The sequence below is a fragment of the Diceros bicornis genome, chromosome 10 (genome assembly GCF_020826845.1).
Source record: "Diceros bicornis minor isolate mBicDic1 chromosome 10, mDicBic1.mat.cur, whole genome shotgun sequence".
Taxonomy (NCBI): Eukaryota; Metazoa; Chordata; class Mammalia; order Perissodactyla; family Rhinocerotidae; genus Diceros; species Diceros bicornis.
Window position 1 is genome coordinate 39597657 of NC_080749.1, and position 26484 is coordinate 39624140.

Below are 26484 nucleotides of genomic sequence, written 5' to 3' on the forward strand. Positions count from 1 at the left end.
TTATTACAATTAATATTATGGCTTAATACATTTTGTGCCTCCATAATCACTTGTGTACTTAAGGAGCACAAAGTATGTTAATGATATGTTCTAACTTAACATAGTATCTCCATTAATGGTTTATCTGTTTCCTAATATAAAAATAGAAATAGGTATTATTTCTATATTTCTATAATATCCAATATTATACAATTCTATAAAATGCTCACATTCACTGTTAGAAAATACTAGCTAAAGCAGAGAGCTCTGGTTGTGAGGATTAACAAGCCAGGATTACTTTGCAGCTTTATAGGAGTGTTATTTTTTAGAGAAATTGATCCTCACGCAAAATGTTCAGCCTTTGGGTTAGTCCCTTCACTTATTAATGGCAATGGCTTTCTGAAATCCAAAAATAAGTGCCCAAAACTTTTCTAGAAAAAGAAAGATAAACTCCCCTTTCCTTAAACTACATCATTTTTCCTTCATGAGGCATGTGGCTTTAATACCTCTGCTTATGGTACTAATGTACAGAATTTCTAAATTTTTTGATTTGTGTGTCATTAGGTTGGTGCCTCTGTTATTTCATAGGGATTATTATCCTTTCTATTTAAAAATATCTAAATAATTCCATATCTGAAAATTTATTCTAATGAAATAAAGATGCAGACATTATAAATGAAAATATAATCTTGCAGTACTATCTGTGATAGTGAGATAGGAAGTAACCCAAATATTCAAAAATAGGGAATTGAATAAATAAATCATTGTAAATATTTAATGGAATAGTATCCACACATTAAAAATTAAATGGTAGAAAAATATTTATTGACATGGAGAGATGTTTACAATCAATAATGTTAAATTAAAAAAAATGGAATGTATCATATGATCCTATTTTTGTAAAAATGTACATATGTGACTATATACATGCATGGATAATGTGAAGGTTTAAACACCCAAATGTCAACTCTGGTTATCTCTGAGTGGTGTGATTGCAAGAGAGTTTTATTTTGTTCTTTTTACTTCTCCGCATTTATTATATTGAGCATGTTTTCATGCATAATAAGATAATCAGTAAAAGGTATTAAAATATACTTCTGTTTCATGTTGTGAAAGTTAAATGTCGTACCATGCCTCCCCTTAGATGGTAATTATCCCTCTCTACTCACCCAACTGTCCTGATCCACAAATTGGTTTAGTTGGAAGTGCTTGGTAGGTAGACATTCTCACTCAGGTCGGCAAAGACAAAGCTGTAAAGGGCTGTATTTAGTCCACACCCCTCGCCCCACCTGGAAGATACAATTTTAACTTGCTAAGAGATGGGCTGAAGATGAGTGAAAGGTAGATTTCAAGTTGTCTTTATTCTTCTACTATAACTAGTCTTGTTATTCCACCTAAGAATTTCAGAGTAATTTCATTCTAAATATTAATACTTTACCACTGTCATGAAAATCCTGAGAATACTTATTAAAGCAATGGATAATAAAGACAAAAAATAAAATACCATTCCTAAATATTCTGGTTTATCTTAGCAATGATAGAGCTTATTACTTTCCCTAAAAAGTAACTTCTAAAAAGAGAAAAAACAAACAAAAACTGTTCCTCATAAAATCTTCAACTAGTTTAACTAGTAAATTACCGGAAATGCAGAGAGGCCAGCCCTTTGTTGCCAGGCATGTGGGTAGGTCATTCTTTCTGCTCTGAGGAAAGGTCTTCCACAGCGCCTCAGATCCACAGCCAGGAGTAGTCTCTTGACGCCTGGGTACATTATTTTTTATGTCCTTCAAACTCAATTATTTTAGCTAAGAACACAAAATGTTAGCATTGAATGCCACTTAAAAATATTGCTCATTCTCTTTGAGAAGATAAAACAGTACCTTCTTTTCACTTCCTCACTTTATACTTAAAATATCAGAAAACTAAGCTGTTAATTTCAGATCAGTAATTTTTGAGGGGAGCAAAAAAGTTTGGATTTTTGAGAAGTGAAACAGAAGGGAACATTTTAGATAACAGAACCATGCAAGATCATTCTGAGTCTTTTAAAAATTTCATTTTCTTTACTGTAGTTGGTTAATCAGTTCAGGAATATATTTATGAGAAGTGGTTATAACTTCTAATAATGTCTTGATTTTGCATTACTTTCCACTTCCCTCATTCCATCATTCTCATTCCAAGAAAAATGAGAAATCTAGAATATTTAGCATATAATAGCAGTTGAAAAAATTTTAAAATATTTTCTTTTTTTAGAGTATCTATTTTTTTGTTTTGTGGTTCCAAAAACTTTTGGTAATACTTATTAGGTTACATGATGCTTTAATATATCAATTTAGCTATATCTTTAGAGACTAAATTTTTATGTATTTTTGCTCTGGAAGGAGCAGTATCATTTCCAGAAATTCTGGTGGGTAGCTTGATGATGTGACACTGGAAATAATGGGACAAGAAAAACAGCCTGGTTTGACAGAGAAGCCCATTTTAACTTTTGTTGGTATTCACTGGGGTTTCTCACATAAGTATATGTGAATAACTCTTTAAAATGTCCAATTCTTGCAAAAGCAGTTTTGAGGCTTTAAAGTGTTAGCTCTCACTTAAATATCCTGAAATATCCTCCTGAGATGGCTTGCTAATTCCTAGAGTGGTTCCCTGCTTCACACTGTGTCAGTTTGTGAAAGAAAAAAAAAAAATCCATCCTGATAACACAAGCCTATAAAATTCTCTGTTCACATCGCTCTGCAATACCATCTTCTGCCTTGTGAGGCTGGAGTCTTCGTTGCTCCCCTCATGCTGTATGGCACCGGTCCCTAAATGGTCTCCTGCCTCCAGTTCCCCTGGCCCCCTGCTGCACGGAGAGAAATCTTTTTAAAATATTAATCTGATTTTGCAGCTTAAAACACTTCGGTTGTTCCCCTGACAGGCAGTACAATCATATTTCTCAAAACAACATCTGAGAACTTCTGGAAAAATTTCAATTTTATTTCTTTTTTATAATGAAAAAAAATCAACCAGCACACCCTTGTTCCTCCAAATGGATACTTTGTAACTGAGTACAGTATTCAAGTTCATGCTTATGTGGCATTGATGCTTGTACTTTCTAATGAAGCCTTTGCTTTGTACTTTGTACTTTTTACTAAGCATTGATGCTTGTACTTTCTAATCTTGTACTTTCTAAGGAAGCATTTGCTTCTCAAACTGATCCCTGATTTGTAGCCATGTTCTCAGAGGCATTTTTCTTTTGAGGACACCCAGGTATTACTTACTTGTGAGAAACAATGGCCCACAGGACAGGATCCAAATATCCTGATGTGGATGAAAGGCCCTTTGTTGTCTGCCTTTACCATTCTTCCCACTGGATCTCCTTCACCTCATCCCTTGCACCCTGCACTTCAGCCCCAGAGTGACAAGCAGCCCCCGAATAAACTGGGCCATTTCAGGCATTTGCCTTTCTCTTGCTTAAGCTGATCTTTGCCAGTGATAATTCCCTTCCTCCTCCCCTCCACCCATCTTGAATGTTACTCTTCTGTAGACTCAGCCTCTCTTGAAGACTCCATCTCCAGGTACAATTAAAAACTCCTACCTTGGCTGCCGTTAGTATTCACACAGGTGATTGTGTCATCAATAAACTACCTTCTAAATTTTGTGGCTTAAGACAACTTTATTCTCACACAGTTTCGGTGGGTTAGAAATCTGGGTGTGTCTTAGCCTGGGTCCTCTGGCTCTCAGTCACTTGCAGGCTGCAGTGCTTCCTAGCAACTCATGTGGTTGTTGGCAGGATTCAGTTCCTCACGGCTTGTTGGACAGAGGCCTCAGTTTCTTATGACCTGTTGACGAGAGAGAGTGGAAGTCATGGTCTTTTGTAACCTAATCATGGAAGTGACATGCCATCGCTGTTGCTGTATTCTGTTCCTTAGAAGCAAGGCACTAGTCCAGCCCACACTCCAGGGTAGAGGACTACATGCTAGGAAGTGGGGATAACTGGAGACTGCCTAAGATGTCTTCTCCCACAGCCTGTAGGGTACCTTTGGGTAGGCCCAGGGGAGCCGTGGCTGGATGGGAGGCTGCTTGTCTTCTCTCCATCTATGTCCCTGCCTCTCATGTATGAGCATCTTGTTGCCGTGACTGTGATTCCAAGGTTGAAAGAGAGGTATATTTTAAATAATCCGGCTCTTAAATACCATTTGAAAGTCAACTCCCTCATCTGATCTTCAAGTGAAGAAAAAATGTTCTATTTTAGTGCTGGGAGAAGAACTCTCTGTGTTGGACTTACTAAGAAAAGGTGATAGAGCTCACCAAGACGGTGCATTCTTAAGAGATTGCAAATGTAATCTTGACTAAGCAATTTGGGGTTTATGTCTAAATTTAACTTTTAACCTGGGGTAAGATAAGACTCCTCTGTGTTTTCAAATGTAGCACCTATAAAACCCCGCTGCACTCTTTACTTTCCTCTTTGGGCCGGGAGCCACCTGACAGCTTGATGCGTGCCTAATTTATTTCTAACGTCAACACTTTGACTGGCACTTAGGATCTCAAAAATATGTACTAACTTGATATGTTTTTCTGTGTTTTTAATACATATAATACTAAATTTAGCCAGCCCTTGTGGTCTAGTGGTTACTTACTGCCGTGGCCCAGGTGTTCTTACTGCCATGGCCCAGGTTCTTTTCCCAGTCCGGGAATCACACCACCTGTCTGTGGGTTGTCATACTGTGGCAGCTGAGTGTTGCTGTGTTGCTGAAAGCTATGCCACCAGTATTTCAAATACCAGCAGGGTCACCCATGGTGGACAAGTTTCAGTGGAGCTTCCAGACTAAGACAGACTAGGAAGAAGGACCTGGCCACTCACTTCTGAAAAATTGGCTGTGAAAACCCTGTGAATAGCAGTGGCGCCTTGGATGATATAGTGCTGGAAGGTGAGAGGATGGTGCAAAAATACTGGGCAGGGTTCTGCTGTGCTGTACACAGGGTCACTAGGAGTCAGAATAGACTCGGCACTAACAACAACAAAATACTAAATTTACCAAGCATTGCTAGCGTTTTCATAGTTGAGAATTTTACAGATCTTTCTCTGGCATAAATGCTTAAAAAGAGAGACTTGGGTCTATGACACCTGTAATTTCTGTGTTATTTTGCTTGCTAGTTAGAGCATTAGCAGTTTTTGCCCTTGAATCAAAGTTCTCTACTTTTCTGTCCGCGGTTTCCAAATATTTTGTCCTTTTGAGTCAAGGGAATTGCCCTGATTTTATGATGACATTTGGGTACGATATTTAAACTGTTAAAAGTTATAAAAACGACCCTTTGGTATTAAATGTAATAAATGGCTCTGAGTTGAATACATGCACAAGTTCTCTTATATGAGCGTTGTGAGCCCAGACTGCTCCAGTTACATATTCTCATTGTGACTGGATTCTATGACATTCTCTTATTCCCCAAGACTATGCCGGCCCATGAAAATTCCTCACGGCTTGGTGTTGATGTGTACTTTGGGTCTTTTGAAATTTTGGATTTCATCTTTAACCAGTGTATGGGACTTGTGGTCTTGTTGCTCTTACCTAATCCTGAAGAGGCAGGAGTGTCTCTGCAAGAAAAGAAAGCAAAATTAGTTTCATCCCTAAGAGATTTATTGCAACCCTCAAGGAAAGGAGCAGAGGGATGACTTCTAGAACTGACCTATCTTTGCTCAACCTCACCTTTACAAAGAATATTTTCTTTTCTTTGCTCATGGATACTCTGCACTGGGTTCATTTGTCCTGGCTTGTTTTTCCCTTTGTAATTCTACAATATTGTGCCTGCATGTCTTAAATTAGACTATAAACTCCTCAATATCAGAGGTTCTTCTTTTTTCTTCTGTTTTGATATCTGTGGTCTCTTTCCCCATTTTATACCCACTATAACACCACTCCAGAAATAGGAGCCAGCACACAGGAGGTCTAGTCTGGATTTATTGATGATGCATTATAGTAGGTCAGAGATGAGGGGCTGGCCTATGTGTGGACTCTTGGAGTGAATGATGAATGTAAGTTTTGTAGAAGAAGGCTTCGTTACCACACTGAGTTAACTCTATATGGTTAAAGATGGGTTCCAGGCTCTCCTTTGACCCTCTAAATGCACCAGAGTGTGTTACTGCCATGAAATTGTACTGTAATATTTTCTAGTTGTGATTCATTCGCAGTTTAATATGCTTCTAGTTCTGGGTTGAGTTTTCCCCCAGGAAGAGACTAAAATCTCTTCATTATAATAGAGACAGTGTATTGCACTTTGAATACAAATTTCTCCATGTTCAGAGTAATTTTTCTTGTGATCGTCTCTACCCTGGAGAAGTGCCTTTAATGAATTACATACAAATTGTGTAATTTAAGAAGTTAATTTGGTTTTCTGGTTACACAGGACTAAAAACAGCCCTTGTAGAAAGAGATGATTTCTCATCGGGGACCAGCAGCAGAAGCACTAAATTGATCCATGGTGGTGTGAGATATCTTCAGAAGGCTATCATGAAGTTGGATATTGAGCAGGTAATTGTGTATGCTGGTTGTTAAACAAAAATTGCAACTATGCTTTTTTCTACCCAATTAAATCAGTTTTTTTTTTTTTAATGGCTTTTAACATTTCTTCCTGTTGGAAGTACCTATTTAGTGTATTTTGCTGGAATATCTTTCAGGAGAGGTGTGCCAGTTCTTTCCTGTAGCATTATGTTTATGGGTAATCAGGGGCTTTTTCTACACAGGCATGTCCAAGTAGCAGATTTACAAAATCACTTTTGGATGTGTTGCCTTTTAACAATTGTTATTGGGCTTTTTTTGCCAGTGGCCGCCAAATTGCTATTTCCCAAGGAGTTTCAGGGGAGCTGGGTTGTAATACGGAAGGGGTATTAAATTAATCCTCTTAACTACAACTGTAATCATACGTTTGTATTGTTACTGACATATTCTTAAGGAAAAGATGATCTGAGTCATGCTTTTCTTATGTCACACTTTATTGTGTCCAGTCTGCCACCATTTGAAAACTGCCAAGGCAGTGTGGAAGATGACATTTCCCAGAGGGGTAAAAAAAATGAGCTGAACTCCCTATCTGCTTTTTGTACATGAAAAACACGGCAGCACTAACTTGACATTGTCACTTTTGAATCTGTCCCTTTTTCTTACGTGTCTCTTCTGCATGATGATGGACGAAAGGAAAAGAGCATAGGATTTAGAATCAGATGACTTGTGCGGCGTTCCAGCTTATGCATTCAATTTCTGTGAGCCTCAGTTTTCTCATTTGTACAATTAGTATTATAATAGTAGTACTGGCTCCTCAGAGAGGCGCGGTGAGGAGTAAAGGAGTTAAGACAAAAGCTTTTTTATAATCTATAAAATACTGTGCAACTCCTAAGTATCATCTCTGCTTGGGTTCGTGGAGGCAAGAAGGAAATTTTAGCATGAATTTGAACAATCTGTTATCTCTTACATGGGAAAATATTATAGGGGACTGAGAAAAGGGACAATACAGAGAATGCAAGATAAATTGTTACAATAATCTTGTAACTCAAGTCAGGAAAATATCTTACACCTGGGAACTCTGACAGCATGTTTTTCTCCTATGCAAATACAGTTAGGGTTTCTAAAAAATCTTTGAGGTTGACAGCATGATGTATTATTAGAAATTTGATTAGGAGGGAGCTATCCTCGCTCAGAGGTAGAGAGGTTTCTGTGTATCAATCAGTTGGCAGGGTGTCTATTTGCCATTTGAAAATATTATGATCTGTTACTGCCAAACTAATTTTCTCTGTTTTGCTTTTCAGTATAGGATGGTAAAAGAAGCCCTTCATGAGCGTGCCAACCTGCTAGAAATTGCTCCCCATTTATCAGCTCCGTTGCCTATAATGCTTCCTATTTACAAGTAAGCCTTTAGATACTATCTGTATACTATTTGCTTATCTGAAGTCAATAGAACAACACAGTTTTAATGGAAATAGTCCCTCAATGTATGTTTCTTAATGTAGTTTTAATTGGTCCTAATCTTTAATCCTTTTCAAATATTTTTCTCTGTTGTATTTAAAAGTGTGGCTTTTCCTAAACTGCTCTCTACTGACCCACCTCTAAGGGCTGGGCCTTGAAGGCATAGGAGGTTGTCTTCTGTATTTATGATTAGTAGTTTCTTACTCCATTTTTCTGAGAGTATATAGAGGAGAAACTGCGTTTGCACTGGGGAGCAGAAGAGGGTCATTTGCAGACTAAAATGCAGAGCTAAAAAGTATCCTGCTGCAAAATCTGAATGTGACATGTACCAACGCCAAACTTAAACCATTTTGGGTCATTTTAAATTTCCCAGTTAATCAAAACTGAAATTTGGTTTGGAAGTATCAGATTATAAATTATAAAACCCGATTTTCCTAATGTTGTTAGAGCTATCCGTGAAGTTGCCTTAAGTTGGAATACAGGTAGTATGAAAAAGTGGATTATGTAGCTTTGTTAGTCACGTGAGTGTTGTGGGGACTTAGAAACAGATTTTACAACTTTTGTCCATATTTTATCATAGATTTCTTAGGACATCTTAAGCCAGCAATTCTCTCCCCTGGGTGCACATTAGAGTCACCCAGACCTCTGCCCCAGTTTAGTTAAATCAGTCTCTAGACACGTGAGGCCCAGACATCTGTATTCTTTTTGATGCTCCCCAGAGAATTCTAATATGCAGCCAGGTTGAGAACCACTGTCCTAGAGATGATTCGTTTACAGTCTCATGATTCTTTTACTTATATAATTCAGCTAGGCTGGTGTCATAAACAGTCTTACAGTTCTTCTGTTTCTTTTGCAAGACACTTCTAGATAAACTTTGCTTTTCTTAAGTGAAAATTATCTTACAGCTTAAACTGACATTCAATGATGTTATATTCTGTTTCTAAAGACACCATTCCCAGGCCAGCCCCGGTGGCCTAGTCGTTAAGTACCGTGTGCTCCGCTTCGGTGGCCCGGGTTCGGTTCCCAGGCCCAGACCTACACCATTCGTCTGTCAGTGGTCACGCTGTGGTGGTGGCTCACATATGAAAAAAAAAAGAGAAAGATTAGCAGTGGATGTTAGCTCAGGGTGAATCTTCCTCAGCAAAAAAGTAAAAAATAAAATAAAAAAATAAACCTTTTCCCCTATTTATGCTGTAGGTGGTGGCAGTTACCTTACTACTGGATTGGAATCAAGATATATGATCTGGTTGCAGGAAGTAACTGCCTGAAAAGCAGTTATGTCCTCAGCAAATCCAGAGCCCTTGAGCATTTCCCAATGCTCCAGAAGGACAAACTGGTGGGAGCAATTGTCTACTATGATGGTATGTGATTTTTTCTTTTTAACAAGATACTTTTCTCTCACTCATGACCCTTATAGTATATTCTAAAGGAGATCGTTTCCCATCCTTACTTTTAATGCTAATCTTACACAGCACACAAATGCACACGTATACACATATACTAACCATTTTCTCTAATACTAGCTGAAAAACTCCCCATAGTGTTTTGCTTTTAATATCATTTGCTTTTGCATCTTCCTTTTCTTCTTTGATTTTACTTTGTATCTCATGGTTGGTTTGGTCCATTTTCCATCATTATGAATTTGGACCCCATCCTCATGCCATTTAATTTGTTATATGTTTGCTAGTGACTACTTGCCTTATGAATATATTATAATGTTGAAAAGAGGTGAAGATCTGTTAGGTTTTCTAGATGAAACCTCTATTTTCAAGGGGTTATAAACCTGGGGAAAAATGCCCCCTGGGCTGAAATTGACATGTTTGTATTTTCCACAGGACACAAGTCTTGAACGAATAATTTATGTGATGAAGGTAGATGAGTGTTGCATCTGTTAAACCAAACTCTCAGTTTTTATTGCTTATTTTATTGTTGTTAGATGTTTTCTAACAGTGACATTATCTAGTATTCATTTGTCATGTGTTCAATGTTCATTCTTTTTGTGTGTGTGAACAATATAATTTTGTAGACTTTTATATGAAGGAACTAACCACTTAATATATCTCCAGATGGACCACAATACAATACAAAACAAAACAGGAAAGCCGTTTGTGAAATTTTATAATGGTTTTAAAGGGTGTATGGGATTGAAAAATAGTCCGAGCATATCCATTTCTAAGGAAACAGCTAGACACAGATAATTGTATATGTTCAAAAAGTCTTAGAAATTTTGTGACACAAAGGATGGTTTAGATTCTATAGCTCAGTGAGTATTTTTTTTACCCCTATTATGTGATCTTTTGTATTTAATGTTAGATATCTAAACTCTTAGAATGAAGAAATGTGTTTTGTTTTGTTTTTTTTCAGGAGACTTTGATATTTATGCTTCATATTATGGGATATCCTCAAGGCTACCGCCACCTTTTTTTTCCTCTTCTCAGATTCTAAATTCTGAATAAATTTAGCTGTCTGTCAGGCTTTCACGTATGAATGCAAAATGTATATGTGCATAGAGGGCAACGGGGACAAAGTCAAGAAAATGTCCTAGGAGCGACAATATTAGAAAAATGTTAAGGGTCTTAGACAAACATTAAAAGCTAGAAAATGCATAGTTTACAGTGCCTTCCAGCATCTAAACACCACAGGGGGGGCACTTACCTACTTTTTTGGTGCCTCTGATGGAGCCTACATGTTAAAGGACAACCTTCACTGTAAATTTGCTTTTTCTGCATCAGACCCTTAATGTTAATCCACTGTAGTTTATCGGGTGATTGGGAGTAAGAAGGCATTCTGCAGATGGCACCCTGCCCATCCTGACATGAAAATGTTTCTGCCCTTTGCCTCTTGTTGCTAATCTCTCCTGCACAAACCCTCTCAAATACTTGGTCATTTCCTCGACCATGTGATGTATCGAGCACTAACTATTTTTATTAATTTTTTTGCTTGTGCGTATCTGAATCTCCTTAAGAGGACTATTAGTTGACGTCATATCTGAATTTGTGATATCTGTTTTATATTGGTTGATATTGTTATGAATTATAGATTCTTATCAATTCTCCATAGAGAAACCAAGGGAAATCTATGTCACATATGCAGAAGAAGCATTATCCTATTAGAATCAAGAGGAGGAAGAATTTTTTAAATCTACAATTGGCTTTTATAGCTTGTTACAGGTTGCAAAATTATGAGTTTAGCAGAGACTATTGAAAAATTTAAAAATTATTGTTTGAAATAATTTCATATTGTTATTTGAAAATTGATTGTAAAATCTTAAGTTTTGAATGGAAGGGGTAAAAATAATTATATTCTAGTCATTTGAAATAAATAATTTTTTTTAACCTTGTTCTGAAATGATACTGGCCTAACCATGTCATGCTTAAGGTAAGGCAAAGCAACAATGTGAAACAAAGTGTAGTTCTATGGTTTCACAACTGTATTCATAGATAGGACAACTCCTGTTTTACCTAATAGTATGATGAGCAGACTAAATATGAACAGAGAAATAAGGTTGAAAGACGTGTATAGGTAAAGAAATTAAATGCAGTAAATGTGTGCTCAGAGAAAGAAAGGGATGCCTTACCCCTTGACCAGAAAAATAGCATTATCATCCTGCTACCAAAATATTTCAGACAGGAAAAAATACTTCCTGAACATTTACCATTGCAAACAATATGTAAACATTATAATTTATGAAAGAAACTTTTCTTAACAAGAAAAAAAAATACTCTTCTCCTTAAATAACCATTGTGAGAATGTATAACAGTCAACCAAATGATTTAAAAATGCATTTGGGCTGCTTGAAATAATTTTTTTTTACTTAAAAAAATAATTTAGTGAGATAAAATTCACATAACATAAAATTAACCACATTAAAGTGAACAGAAACAGCAATTTTTATAACTCCTACCTTGGGAGAATCTTGATTATGATGAAAAAGTGGCACAAGCAATTAAAAGAACTTTTAAATGCTGCAAGTTTTGCCAACTAAAAACTTTCACTAGTAATACATTATATAGTTACTTCAGCATCAGTGAAAAGTGAAATTTAATAGGTTGAAAATATAGTTGAACAAACTAGTAAACATTACCATCAACTTGGACCAGTGACTGAGACAATCTTTAAGATTCCTTCAACACTCAGATGTTAGGGCTGTAAGTTATTCCCTCTGAAGTCCAAAATGCACAAAGGTCAATAAATTTTCTTAATTATTCATAAGAACCGTTCATCCTAAATAAACAGTGATGACCATTGCATATGATTAAGGCAAAATCTATTTCTCTACCAAAGTCCGTAATAAAATAAATTTCACATACTTCTTTTTTCTTTTTATCTTTTTTATTGAGATATAATTGACATATAACATTACATTAGTTTCAAGTGTACAATATAATGATTCAATATTTGTATATGTTGCGAAATGGTCACCATAATAAATCTAGTTAACATCCATCAACATATAGTTGCAAACTTTTTTTCTCGTGATGAGGACTTTTAAAATTTAATCTCTTAGCAACTTTCAAATATGCAATACAGTATTATGAACTATAGTCACCATGTTGTGCATTACATCTCCATGACTTATTTATTTTATAACTGAAAGTTTGTATCTTTTGACCACATACTTTTAAATGTAGTAATTATAGTGGCTACTCTCTGCTTGGCATAGGTATGACCCCTTGCCAGATTTTGTTGTTAACCACTGAAAAACAAACTCACACATGTGGAGGAATAACTACCATCTTTTTCAGTATAGACAAAGTAAATATCAAATTTCTCAGTAAAATCTACATGAAATGAAAGTTGGGATAGAAAGTGACATACCAGGTTATATTTTCTTTTTGTAGTCTGTTAGAGAAAACATGTAGTCCACTCCCTGGTTTTCTGAGACTTATCCTAGTGTTTCCTATGTGCTCCTTGCCATCTCCCACCAGCGAGTCCAGCTGGACCCTGTCCATGGCTGTTACCATCGATAAGGGGGTTACCAGGTAGAGAATGTGGTGACTAGTGCAACTCTCCCAAGTCAGCAAGAAGTATTTAAAGCATGACAGGCATGAGTATCTTGGCAGGCTGGGAAAGTATGTGAACCAGCTGTAGGGGGGAGCCAGTTTCCTCAGGAACTTATTTTGTCTTCCTCTCAACTTGACTTCAATCTTCCTGTTCCCAGAGTAGATCTTTGGTGCCATTCTAGTTGGATTCCAGTCATCCAATCCAGTGCACAGAAAATGAGATATAATTAAAAATCATTAAATATTTAAAACCATTAAATACCCCCATTAAGCTTCTATAAGATGAAACTGGAGAACAAAATTACAGCTTTAAATTCTTTCTTCTGAGAGTCAAGGCATTGACAGAGAGAGATGTCTGTTATTTCATACTCGATGATGCCCTTAAATATTCCTTATGCACATATGAGAATAGCAACCTGCAAGAAATTACACTGGCTTTCCTAATGTAAATAAAAGTTGGTTATATCCATGTTTCAAAGGGGGAATTAAAGCCTAGGTTTCACTAGAATATTCATTTTTATTCCAACCTAAAACTCACAGCATACAAATAGATGAATTCAGCTCGTGAGAGAGCAAAGCCAATTTAATCTCTGGCTCCCCTGAGGTAAATGTAGTTCACGGTCCTGCCCCCACCCCAACCTCAGCTATAATCCCTGGCTCCTGGAGGTAAAAAATGCACTGAAGTGAGGAAAATTCTGCAGCAGGATATAATGATCCAAAATGACAGGGACAATAATGACAATGAATTTCATGTCTCCCAGTCATGAGTTGGAGATGCTTGACTAGGCTGACTTATACAATTAAATTGTTACAGGTACAGCAGGAGATGCAGTTAGCTGTGTGCTTTGGGGAACGATGCCGCTGGCAAAAGGCATATTGTGGAATCCAGACTCTTTTGTTAGGAAAAAACTATCACTCCTCTAGGCGTGCACCCGCAATTGTACACTTGAATAAAAGAAAGCCTGGGTTAAAGACAAGTCTTTTAAGGTGTTGGTTTTATCTACTTTGGAAGCTAAAAAAAGTCATTTACCCAATAACACAAAGGGGATTTTTTTAGTCTTATGTTTTCATTTTTCTTTTTCCATTGAATTCCTGGAACCTAAGTCAAATCTAAACATGGTGCCTTTAAGCCTCATTTACATTATTTGCAAGCACAATTATTGAACTATAATTGAATGTTATCTACTTTAAATTTGACAGACACATTAATTTCTTCAGAGTAATAGAAATAGGTTGAATAAAGAACTGAGCAATATGGATTTACAAACAACATAGCAGTGCCATTATGCAAGTTTGGCGATGTGCTTCTTAGAGCAGATCTTGTAAGGCTGGAACAGTAGTTCTAAAGCGGAGTGTGAGAGCCTCATGGGGTGAATGAGACCATCCATTGGGTGTAGGAAGAACATGTTGGAACTCCTATAGGTTATTTCTATCAAATTCCTTATAAACGTCTGTTTTTACATATGGTTCAAACGTCTATAATATATAAGTATAGGTACTTATATATAAGTACAATAGTATAGGTGTGAAATTTATAAACAAATATCCATATTAGGGTGATATGCTGACATTTACTTTACTTTCAGAATACTCAACTAAATTTTTCTTTTTTGAACCACTGGGTTAGTAATTTGTCATCATTTTATGTCTTTGATAATTGACTAATTTGGATGTTTTCAAGATGGATGTGTTAAGCGAGAGGAAAAATTCCTCTTCCTCTAGAAGAGTAAACATTACCAAATCCTTTCCTTCATTTCCGAAGGTCCAATTTCTGTTACCTTTGATTGAGGGGGTCCAAAAAGAAAAAAAAAGTCTATTGACTAAGAGGGAATATTATCTGGGATCCTCAAACTTTGGCATAATTGGCATGTTTGTTGTTTTTATTTTTATTTCCATCTTAAAATAAAAATATAATAAATTCATTTTAAAATGTAAAGTTCTACTTGCCAACAGTTCTCAAGGCTCCTAACTCTTTTTTTAATTATTGTACGTGGCCAAGGTTTAAAATTGCGTAAATAATGGTACATATAAAAAAGAATACGTAGAACACATATATAAGTTGTCTTTTTTATCTTATGTAAATATTTTAAAATAATCTATTGTTTAGTTTTATTTTTAAACTTTGTAAAAGTATAATATGATGTGTTATATAAGATGTATTATATAAGTATAATATGAAGTGTTATATAAGTTGATATAAATCCTTTAGATAACAATTAGACACTCCTAGTAAAGTTGAGCATGCATATACCTTGTGATTCAGTATTTCTACTACTAAATATATGCCCCAGAGAAACTCTTACACGTGTCCAACAGGAGATATGTACAAAAAGTTCATTGCCGCACTGGGTATAATTTCAAAAAGGGAAATAATTCAAATATCTATCAAGAGACAAATGAATAAATAACCTATAGTGTATTCACATAATGGAGTAAAACAGCATTGAAAGTGAGTGAACTAAGCTAAACTGAACAACACGGATGAGTCTTAGAAAAATAATGTTGAAAATGGCATGATAACTTGTCTCACAATTGCAAGCATCAAAATCCTAGTTGAAAACTGCTTTCCAAAGTATTGCAGTGTAGTTGAAAACAATCAACAATAGAGAAGTAGACGACTTAGGTTTGTGTTGAGTTTTGAGCCCTGCACTACACGTCTATGAATTTGGGCTTATAATACCTAACTCGCTGGGTGTTTTGAGATTTAAAAGAACTAATAAATGCAAAATAACTTTTTAAGTATAAAATGTTTCAATTTTAATTGTTTTATTTGGATCAATTTTATGAGTATTCTATGGTCCACCAAATTTCTACTTTTCGTGAAAATGTTCCAAACTGAAGCATCAGTTCCACCAATGTCCCCTTATGTATTTAAAATTTGCAGATTGTTCATAAAATTTGCAAAACATTCTTAAGAAAAAGGAAAATATTGTGTGTACAAACATGCTCCACCTAAGTATATAATCTTTGAAATTTAAGGGTTAAACTACAGCATTTTAAAGAACTTACTCTAAAATTATAGACATTGACTTAAAACATATTTGTTTTAGTATTTCTACTTGTCCATATGCGGTTTTACGCTTATAAATTAAATGAATAATTTTTATCTTGATTTCCTACTGTCAGCTTTTCCATTGTCTTTCTCCTCTTGTTTTCTGTGAGTTACATAAGTGAAACTGACATTATTGCTCATGTAGCAGGCATATATTTTGCCCCCGAATGCTGCCTTTTTGCTATTCAGTGTGTCTGGATACCAACTAACGCTAAATGAAGTTTGACATGTACCCCTAAGATACAAAACTTATAAATTGTGGCTTCAAAGGAAACCTTGAATAAATAGGACACATTTGTGTCCACCCAGGCTAACATCCAACATATGCTTTAGGTTCGTGATGATGAGACGGAGCAAAATAGCCCCTAGGAAATTTTGCAATTGTTTATTGCTCACTTGACCAGCATTTTTTTAATGCTGGTATTTTTAAATACCAGGCTTTCATTCTCTTATAATTAGTTTTTTTTTAAGAAAATCAAAAGCACACAAAAGTAGATTCGATAGGGGTAGTATACTGAGATGGTAGTCATCCATATTGTACTCTGTATATGAAAGCTTAAAGAAAGTGCTAAAATTCACCAATAGTAGGATATGTATGTATATACATTAAGCAAATAGTTCTGGTTGGTTTACAGTAAGTTGTCTAGGTCTCACATTCTGTTGCTCAGTTGACTCTTTTTAAAAAGGGTCTGGTATTAGGACCAAATGTATTAAGGATAGACTTCTGAGCTTTCAGATTTTGAGAGAGTTCACTGCATATATGCCACATATTGTGCCAAGCACATGGTCCCTACTACCAACGATGCTTTACATTTGTGTATGGTTTTCAAAACATTCTTTTCTCATAAATTATCTTAGTCGACCTGGCTCAGTGTGTATCATGGAATAGGATATTATGATCCCTATTTTACAGGAGAACGGAAATCAAAGCTAAATATCTGGATCAATATTTTGGACATGTGGGGAAGTGAAAGTAACTTTTTTTCTTGGCTAAAAGAAACATAAACTTTACAAAATATAGATTATAACACCATGGCTTCTTTTAGCTACCAGTAAGTTTTAAGTCTGTCACACACTTTTAAAAAGAAGTGCCAAATATTTCAACAAAGTATACACATTTTTATTAAGGGAAACTTCAGACATATGCAAAAGTAATAAGAATAATAAAATGAGCTTCCAGTTTCAACATTTATAAACTCATGGCTTAATTTCATTTATACTCCTTTCTACTCCTCCCTTGCCCCCCAGATATCAAATATTTCATCCATGAATATTTTAGTCTGTATCTTTCAAATGCAACCACACTTAAAATGTTTAACAATAATTTCTTAATATCAAATATCCAGTCATGGTCACATGTCCTCTGTAGTCTCATAAACTTAATCGGCTCCTGATTAAAAAAATCAACCCATAAAACAAACAAAATCCTAGTAAGTTCATATATATGCCAATTCATTCTTCTTAATTAATAGGTTTCCCATCTTTTCCTTTGTTTCGTTATGGTTTTGTTTAACAGTTCCCTGTATTTTCTTTTCAGTAGTAGTTAGGCTTGTTCCATTAATCTGTTGCTGCAAAAGGAACAATACCCAAACGTAGTGGCTTCACACACCAGTGGACTCTCTTTCCCAGTTCTGAGGATGGATGGGCTCAGCTGGGTGTTTCTCTCTTGGGATCCCTCATACGGCTGCAATGAGTTTGCAGCTGAGGCCAGGGTTTTCTGAAAGCTTTCTTACTTACTTGTCTGACATGGCTCCTGGGCTGAGAAGGCTGGAACAGCTGGGGGCTGGCCCTGCATCTCTCTCTCATTGTGGCTTTTCCACATGGCTGGGTTGGACTTGTATATAGTCAGACTTCTTACGTGGTGGCTGGCTTACCCCTGTGAGCATACCAAGAGACCAATTCTTAAGTACAAGACTTCTGCTGACCTAGCCTGATACACAGTGTCACTTCTACCACATTCTGTTAATTAAAGCGAATCACAGGGGCAGCTCAGATTTAAGGGATAGGATGTTACAAAAGTAAGAAAAACAGGAAGCATGGTTTACTGGAGAGAGGTGGGACATCTTTGGTGACTAGCTACAAGGAGGCTGGATCAAATTATTTTGTCAAAAATACTTTATAGATAGTGGGTGTGAATTTCCCTCACAAGTCTTTTTGCCTCTTTTTTTTCCTTTAATTCATTTATTATAATCATTGCCCAGATCAATTACAGCATTTCATTAGAGGTTAAGGGGTTAAAAATGGTAATTTTCTAACCCTGTTTTTCCAACTTCATTTATTAGTTGGATTACTTAGAATTTCCATGTATCAACTCTTTGCCTACCTCAAGGTAGACATTTTGTATAAAATGTCTGGAGAAATACTTGATTTTTTCCATTTGTATAGTAGTTTTCAAAAGTAGTGAGTCGATTTTCTAGCATTCTCCAAATGTGATGAGATTTTCTTCTGGGTTATCAACTAAACTAATGACTTTAAATATATTTGATGTGAGTCAATCCATTAGAGTTATTGGCATTCAAACAGCCCTATCTCTGGCCCATGGGCACCTCCTCATGTTGGCTCCTGAGCCCTTTTGATATGCTGTCAATGGTCTATGATGACTTCTGTGCTGTCTGCTATGACAAGATATTCCAGGCTCATCTGGAAACTTTCCTGCCCTAGACTTGAAGCAGCCATTTCTCCAGTAAGCCTTGAGTCCTTCCTGTGGGAAATGGTAATTAGAGACCATAATCTATTTGCTATGGATATTCATTGCTACTGATTGGTCATTATTTTAGGCCTTTCAGTAGAAAGAGTTAAGAAAAATTTTTTGTTTAAAGAATAAAAACATGATGAATTCTTAGACATAGTTATGCTTTAAATTCACGAGTACATGGCTTTTGTTTAACTCATCAATTATAGCTCCAAAATATTATTTTTTTGTTGTTGCAGTTTTGATTTTGTTATTCTTCAAGTATATGCCAATGGGGGTATATAGACAAATCACTGTCTTTTAAAGCTACTTGACATAGTTCCTATCAGTGTGGTTATGCCACCAACTCAGTATAACAAATCAATGTAATTTGGCTTTAGATCATTAGGGATTTATTTTTTTTAAAGCTGTGCTTTTGCTTAATAATTATGTAAAATACAGGGTTTCAAAATCAGAATAAAAAAAAGACTTCAAATAAGGCTAGTTTCTTTCCCTGTTCCCTCCTTCTCCTTAATGATAACATTTTTTTTTTTTTTTTTTTTAGAATTTTGGTATATCCTTTCATTGTGTGTGTGCATGTGTATGCACGTGTGTATATTATGCTTATATTTACTCCCCCTACCATTTTTTAGATAATAGTAGTACCTTGCTTTTTTTACCTAATAGAGTAGGTATTTCATTCCGTAGTAGTATAAGGAATGACCAAGTTTTGAGAAGATGAATTTAAAAAGGATCTAGAACCAAATTTCATGAAATTAAATTTTATAGCCATGTTAGCTGCTTAGATCAAAATATATCCATTGGTACAGCCTTAGCTATCAATAAACTGCATTTTCAAGTTATTTTTCTTTCTATAAGTAAAAATGAAATCTTATTTCCTTTCTTTGAACACCACAAAACAATGGCACATTCACTAATTTTATCTGTGTAGAGAGCTTAAAATTAGGCTGTGAGTCTCAAATGCTATTATTATCATTATGTAAAATATGCTCTGATTTGTTTAAATTTGCTAAAACCTAGTTCATATCATCTGCTTGTATTGAATGCCAATCTGCTTTGTCAGACTAAATGCTCATGTTAATTATAGTCTTTTAAATCGATGGGTCTGTTTTATACTAATACATCAAATTATATACTTCTTAGTAAAATTTTATTTTTATACTCTTTATATTAATGATGCATTAAAAAATTTAGATGTGAAACTAATTAATTGTAGCTTATGGTTAAGATTTAAAAGTTTGAGGGATTTTCTGCTTTTGTTTTAGAGACGTTGGGAAAATACATACCAGAGAAATATAAGCCATGTTTAAATGTGCTGCATCTTAAAGCTTAAAGTAACTACCCGATGCGTTTGTCTCAAAGTAATTCTCTTTCAGAAATACAATCCTATAGGTCACATTTGGAAAGCAGGGGAGAAGGAAATAATTGCCATTGGAATATGAAGAAATAAATAGAAAATAAAAAGCTATAATGATTGGTCTTCAGGAATTGATTTTTTTCCTCCTTTATTGTGTGACAATATAATGCCTCACATGTCTGTTGGCAGAGTCCCTAGGTGCCCACTGTCTACTCTTACATGTCCCCTAGAATTCTTTCAAGGAGATCAAGAGTCTTGGCCCAGATAAATGTTTAGAAAAAGGAATAAAGAGGGCAAAAACAGTAGTCAAATCCATTTTGAAATTGTTCTGCACGTGACACACAGCAGCTTTCTTAGTGTAATGGAAAGCCAGGCCGGTATCTAGCTTCACAAGAAATAACAGTAATAAAAACATCTCTTCAATAAAAAAGCCCCTCACTTGAGTTTCAACTGCCAATTCTACGACCAAGCCCTGGTAATGTAATACAGAAAAACTGTGAAAAGAGTCATTGGTGCATAGTTCTTATAAATGAAACTAACACCTTGGTAGATTATATTCTCTGGAGCCAAATAGAATACTATTTTAGAATGTGAATTTCAAACTGGTTTCATTATGACTATTAATAGTTACTCATATCACACTTTATATTAGTAAAACACTCCTTAGATCATTATATCTGCCCACAGAAAATATGAACCACACAACACTTCCTTTTTTTAAAACTCAGCTCTGTACATTAAACACACGCACGCTTAACTGACTTCCCACGCAACTTACATAACTACTGCTCCTTTACTATCCGAAACCAAAGAGGTATTCTTGCATTCACTGGAAAAGTATTTCTAATTTGTAATTTGCTGTCTATTCAGAAGAATAAATCTTAGAGAAAAAAATGAGAAAAGAACACAATAATTAGATGAGCAACTTTCACATTAAGAACAAATCAGATAACTTGTACTTTGTGTCTTTATGTCAAAGATGATAAATATGTAACTGAATTAACTTGGGATAGGCAACTCTGAAGCCTCTCAGTAAACCAGAAACTTCAGATTTCCTAGGAGTTTTAAATTCTTCTAATTTTTAACCTGAGAAATGCACTCATGAACAGGCTTGGTTATTTATGCAGTTTTACTTTCCCTCAAGAGGACAAAGTCTGACTGAGACAGCTGAAAATAGGCTCCAGAGAGTTCTCTCGCGACTGTTTTCTGTGTACAAAGCACTGTACCTCAGGAGTTACCTCAAATCGGTTTTGAAAAAAGAAGGTATGTAAACACATTATAGTTAAAAAAGTAATCTGAATACAGTCAGGATTTACAAATTGGGTAAATTCAATACTCCCACCCCCTTAAGGGAACAAAGTAAACCCAAATTATCTTTTCTAATAGTTGCCTCTTCAAAAAGCATTTAAAAAAATAAATAATAGTACATGCTAGTTATAAGAAATATGTATTGTGTAAAGCAAAATTGTTTTTATCTTTTCCTTCTATCTTCTACTTGTGTATATGTTTTTCTCATCACTTTTGGGTGAAACTCATGTCTTCATGATCCTGATGTATGAATAAAGAGAGAAAAACATATATCCCTACTCAGTTATGTCTGTTTTTTTAAGTAGCAAAGGACCTTATTTAGAAGAAACTAAGCATAAACATTATTAACACAAACATAATGAAACATGCAATTTAGAGTAATATTTAAAGTATATAAATATCTTGATGCAATTAAATATCTCATTCACTAAAGTTTAATTATTTGAATTTGCTGCTTAATGTAACCTTGGTCCTTCTCTCCCTACCCCGCCTCAAATGTGAGTAGAATTAATTCACCGCATATATTTTAATTTAGACGACACTTGTCTAAAACTTACCTTCTCCCCTTTTTGTTATCAAGTTTCTTCGGTCAACAAGCCTTTGACTGCCCCTGGGTGTTATTGAGGCCTTCTGTGTATTGGGTGGCTGTCTATAACTGAACTTCCCCCATCCCTCCCCCAGTGCTCCCCCATCATCAGAGTTTGAGTGGGTTTTCTTCCCTCATTATGTGTACTTTTTGAGCTACAAATTTGAGCTTACAAATTAAGAAAGGACTATTTTTCTCAGATACTAAACTCGAAATTTTACAGACACCAGAATGGCCTGATCCTATCAGCTCTTTTATTGAAATTATTCTGTTGGCTGCAATAGCAGTTACAGGAGAGCAATGCTGTGCAGAAACCAGATGAAACCACGTCACAGAAATTCCGAGTATAACCAACAAAGTGACAGGAACTTAGAAAGCTATTGAGTAGTCGAGAGCTTGGGGGAAAAAATTCCCTAATTTCCACCTCTCCCACCTGTATTTGATGTAGAAATCATGCATTTTCCAGTACTGGACAGAGTCACATATTAAAATAAGTTGCCATAAAGGTCTTCTTAACTCATGCTTTGTATCGGGTAGGAGTCTGTGTGCGCTAGACGAGCACTGCCAGCCTTTGAGGCCTCAAGTCGGCCTCTGGCGGATGAAGTTACCTCAACCTTCAAATCGGTCCTCCATCTCCACAGGGAGGGAAGTTTCCATGGGCTGAAGGGAGCAGCAGCCACTGAAGCACCGAGTGCTTCTCTCCTGTTCAGTAGGTTGTGACCACTCTCATTGCTTTTGGTTTCCCTTCTGTCCAGAATAAAACAGAAGTCCTCCAGAAAATTCTGTACCATGTAGCACGGAGGGGCACTTGGATCTACCCTGGTGGCTCTGTGTGTACATTTGATTAATCTATTATAGGGAAATAATGAAAAGCTGAGGAGCCTTATTTTCCCCCATCAGCTCATGGGGGGATCTTTTTTTTTTTTCTTTTTGAGATCTTCTGAAGAAGTGTTGGAGAATGGCTTAAAAGCAGTATTTGAATTTTAGCCTCATGTTTCTGCTGCTGAATTTGCTGCTCCCAAAACTGCAGGGCTTCTTGACCAGGCTGCTTTCACCATACAGCCTTTTAGCCCATTAAGGAATCTGATTCTGTCAGCAGGGCTTCCGGTTTGGCCTTTATCACTCCTAGTTGGTTTTGATAAATCTGCCTTCCAGAAGTTGGTGAAAAGTCCCAAGATGTGAAAAAACAGTTTCCATGTAAACATTGCTGAACTTCCTGATGTATGGTTCTTGGGAAGAAGCTGACTGGGTGTTGACATGTGTTACTTCTGAATTGAGGTGTGCCTGCTATAAGTCTAGGCTTACATTATATTATTGCCATGTCTGTGTAGACTCTAAAAATGAATGTCAATATTTTCTAAGGTTTTCTTTCCTTTAATTCTATACTCTATTCTTCTTCAAGATTGGCCTTAACATATTAGTCTTGGGATGTTTGGCACGAATATAAAGGAAGCAATACTTTGCTTAACAAGTTGAAATAATGTATAGATTCGTATATTTCTAGATAGGATAGTGTTCTTAGTTTTTTGTTTTTTTGTTGTCTTTTTGTTGAGGAAGACTTGCCCTGAGCTAACATCTGTTACCAATCCTCCTCTTTTTTTGCTTGAGGAAGATTAGCCCTGAGCTCCCATCTGTGCCAATCTTCCTCTATTTTGTATGTGGATCGCTGCCACAGCATGGCTGACAAGTGGTGTAGGTCCGCTCCCAGGATCCAAACCTGTGAACCCAGGCTGCCGCAGTGGAGCTTGCTGAACTTAACCACTACACCAATTTTTTTTAATATGACTAGCAATTTTATTTATTTGTCTATTCAGTAACCATATATTAGCACCAAGTATGTAGGTAATGTGATAGGTACTGGAGATACATAGAATAACACAAAATGTTTCCTTTGCTCAGAAAGCTCTTTGACTCTTGCAGGATTCAGACAAACAAACCAATGATTTGCAGTCCTGTTTGAGAAGTTCTGGGAGAGACATATCCCTAAGGTGGGTGTGGGAGGATCTAGAACAGCTTCCTTATGTAAGTTATACTTTGCTGAAGGTGAAGAATGAGTAATTTAGCCAGGTAAAGTCAGTGGGGAGGATGTGAAAGGGAACATTGTGGCCAAAGGCACAAGGACACGTGGAATGCAGGAAGCAGTTACATGGAGTGTGAGCATAGGGGGAGTAGAGGCATAGAGTGTAAACAGGGCCTGGATCATGGAGGGTCAGGAATGCCATGCTGAGGAGTTTATTTTGAATTCTGTAGGCAATGGGCATCCAGTGAATGAAAACAGCATTTGATGCAGCAAATTCAAGATCTAGGGAATCTATTTGGCTGATTAATGGGAGAGTCTTGGGTGAGATTTTATGCTGATTTGAAGGAACCCAGACTGAGAGAGAGGTGAAGACATAACGCACAGAGCAGTATCCATCTCTTTGTTCACATTTGCTGGACAGCTCTAGTATCCACTAACTAGACTCTCTTATTTTTTGATAGTTGTCTTTGTGGCTTGGCCTTTTTATTTCTATGCCTGCCATTTCTTGTCTTTTCTTAAATCTTCCTCAGTTTGGCAGTGAATTAACAACCTAATGTCAAGTGTTTTCCAAATCCTTTTTAAGAATCATCTAGATCTTTTAAAACTTCAGTAATATGGGCCTAAAAAAAAATCTATCATTGCCCAACTGGTTTATGTCAACATTTTGGAAAGAATATCAATCTTGAAAGTGGCGTTAGAGATATAAACCCTTGGGGGAGTGAAGAATGCCTGGTGCCATGCTAATTTTGTACTTATCCAGGTGGAAGAGAGAGAGGAGTAGCCAAAGCTATTGACAGAACAAAGGCATGTCAACTGCAACCTGGTCTCGGTGTGGGCTTAGCTCTCCTCACTAATCCCATATCAAAATGTTAGGGGTTTACTTATTTATTTCTAACCTGTATCCTATTAAGATCTTACTCTGACAAACTGCGTTTTGATTTATAGTCTGTGCTTTTGGCATGTGCTTTAATGGCATTAGCCAACTCTAGACACATACTGAATTAATTATATACCTTATGTATGCAAGTAGTAATACTTCCTTTTAATGAACATACGGTCACATCAAAGTACTGTGAGGTTGTTTTACAAAAGCGTCTTTGTGCAGTGCTCCTCAGAACTTTGAGGCATGTGTTAAGTTGAAGACTAATGTGCTATAATTAAAGTTATATTTTAATGGAGTAATATATTATAATTTTCCCTCTCCTTAAGGTGAATAGACTGTTATAGTTTGTTTAGATCTTTGATTCTTAGGCTTAGGTTTTTAATTAGAATTCAACATTTTTTGTGTTTTTTGGTGAGGAAGATTGGCCCTGAGCTGACATCCATTGCCAATCTTCCTCTTTTTGCTTGAGGAAAATTGTACCTGAGCTAACAGCTGTGCCAGCCTTCCTCTATTTTATATGTGGGACGCCGCCACAGCATGGCTTGATGAGCGGTATGTAGGTCCACGCCTGGGATCTGAACCCGAGAACCCTGGGTGCCGAAGCGGGGCATGCGAACTTAACCACTACACCACTGGGCCGGCCCCAGAATTCAACATTTTTGGCATATAAATTTTTTATTTGTGACCAGATGAATTAAAAACTCAGAAGGTAAAATTGACCTCGAATTTGTATCCTGAACTATGATATTGATAAAGGGTAGATGAAGGACTCTTTTTCTTATTCTCTGTAGGCAGTAAGAAAGTCACAATATCTACTTTTTATAGATAGCTCTATATGTGACAGCACTAAAACTGGCTATGTCTGCTAAAATGTTTCTTGTCCTTAAAATATGGACACCCTTTAATAACTTTAGAGGGCAGGGCTCTCGCAAGGCAGGTTGGGTAGAAGAAGAGAGGTGAACCAACAACAGGCAGGCTCAAGGTCTAGCCTGGAGATGAGCAGTCTTCCAAGGGCTAGCAGTCTAGAGCACCTGTCTCAGCTGACATGGCAATCTCAGTACTCCTCCTTTCAGTCCTCATCAGTGTGGGGACATCTGATAGTGGGTCTGAGCAGGGAAACAGTTTTCTCAGTGAAGTTGAGGATCCATGGAGTCAAGCTCATGATAGCATCTTGGGGATTCTTTGGGAAGGGGGTGTCTATGGAGGACACTAGGCATCTCCTTGAAATAGAGAGGTAGAGGCCAGTCCTTGAGGGAAGAGCTAGGCAGAATGTCAGAGCTCTGGCCAGGCAAGCTGAGATGAGAGCAGAGTCCTAGTTCAAGTAGGAACGTAAAGTGCAAACCGGATATTGATCAGGAACTCTTCTGTTTGGTGTATATGGTGGGAGAGACTGCAGCCTGGAAACACCAGGAATTCCCTTGTCTGGGGGTTCCCTGTTCCAGAGGGATGAGACTCCTTATATGTGCTAAGTACAATCAGGATTGACTCAGAATTGACTCAGGGACTGCTTAGGGCTGAGCCTGCAAGTTGAAGGTTGTCTATAATTACAACTGGTTGAGGGCACCTTGACTGTCTCAGATAGAAACTAATAGAATCTTTCTTTGACAATAACCACTGACTAGCGTTTCCAGGAAGACTTTGAGAATTGATGGGAATATGGGCAAGAAATCCAA

The 26484-nt window shown here is 36.5% G+C and overlaps 1 protein-coding gene across 3 annotated transcripts in view; it reads left to right on the plus strand.

The window, feature by feature from the left end:
- GPD2 (glycerol-3-phosphate dehydrogenase 2) overlaps positions 1 to 26484 on the plus strand; it is a 138807-nt gene that overhangs the window by 60644 nt on the left and 51679 nt on the right. For all 3 annotated transcript variants that reach the window (XM_058549003.1, XM_058549002.1, XM_058549004.1), the window contains exons 4-6: positions 6361 to 6485; positions 7754 to 7851; positions 9108 to 9271. In XM_058549003.1, coding sequence (XP_058404986.1) covers positions 6361 to 6485; positions 7754 to 7851; positions 9108 to 9271 — 387 coding nt within the window. The remainder of the gene's footprint in view (positions 1 to 6360; positions 6486 to 7753; positions 7852 to 9107; positions 9272 to 26484) is intronic.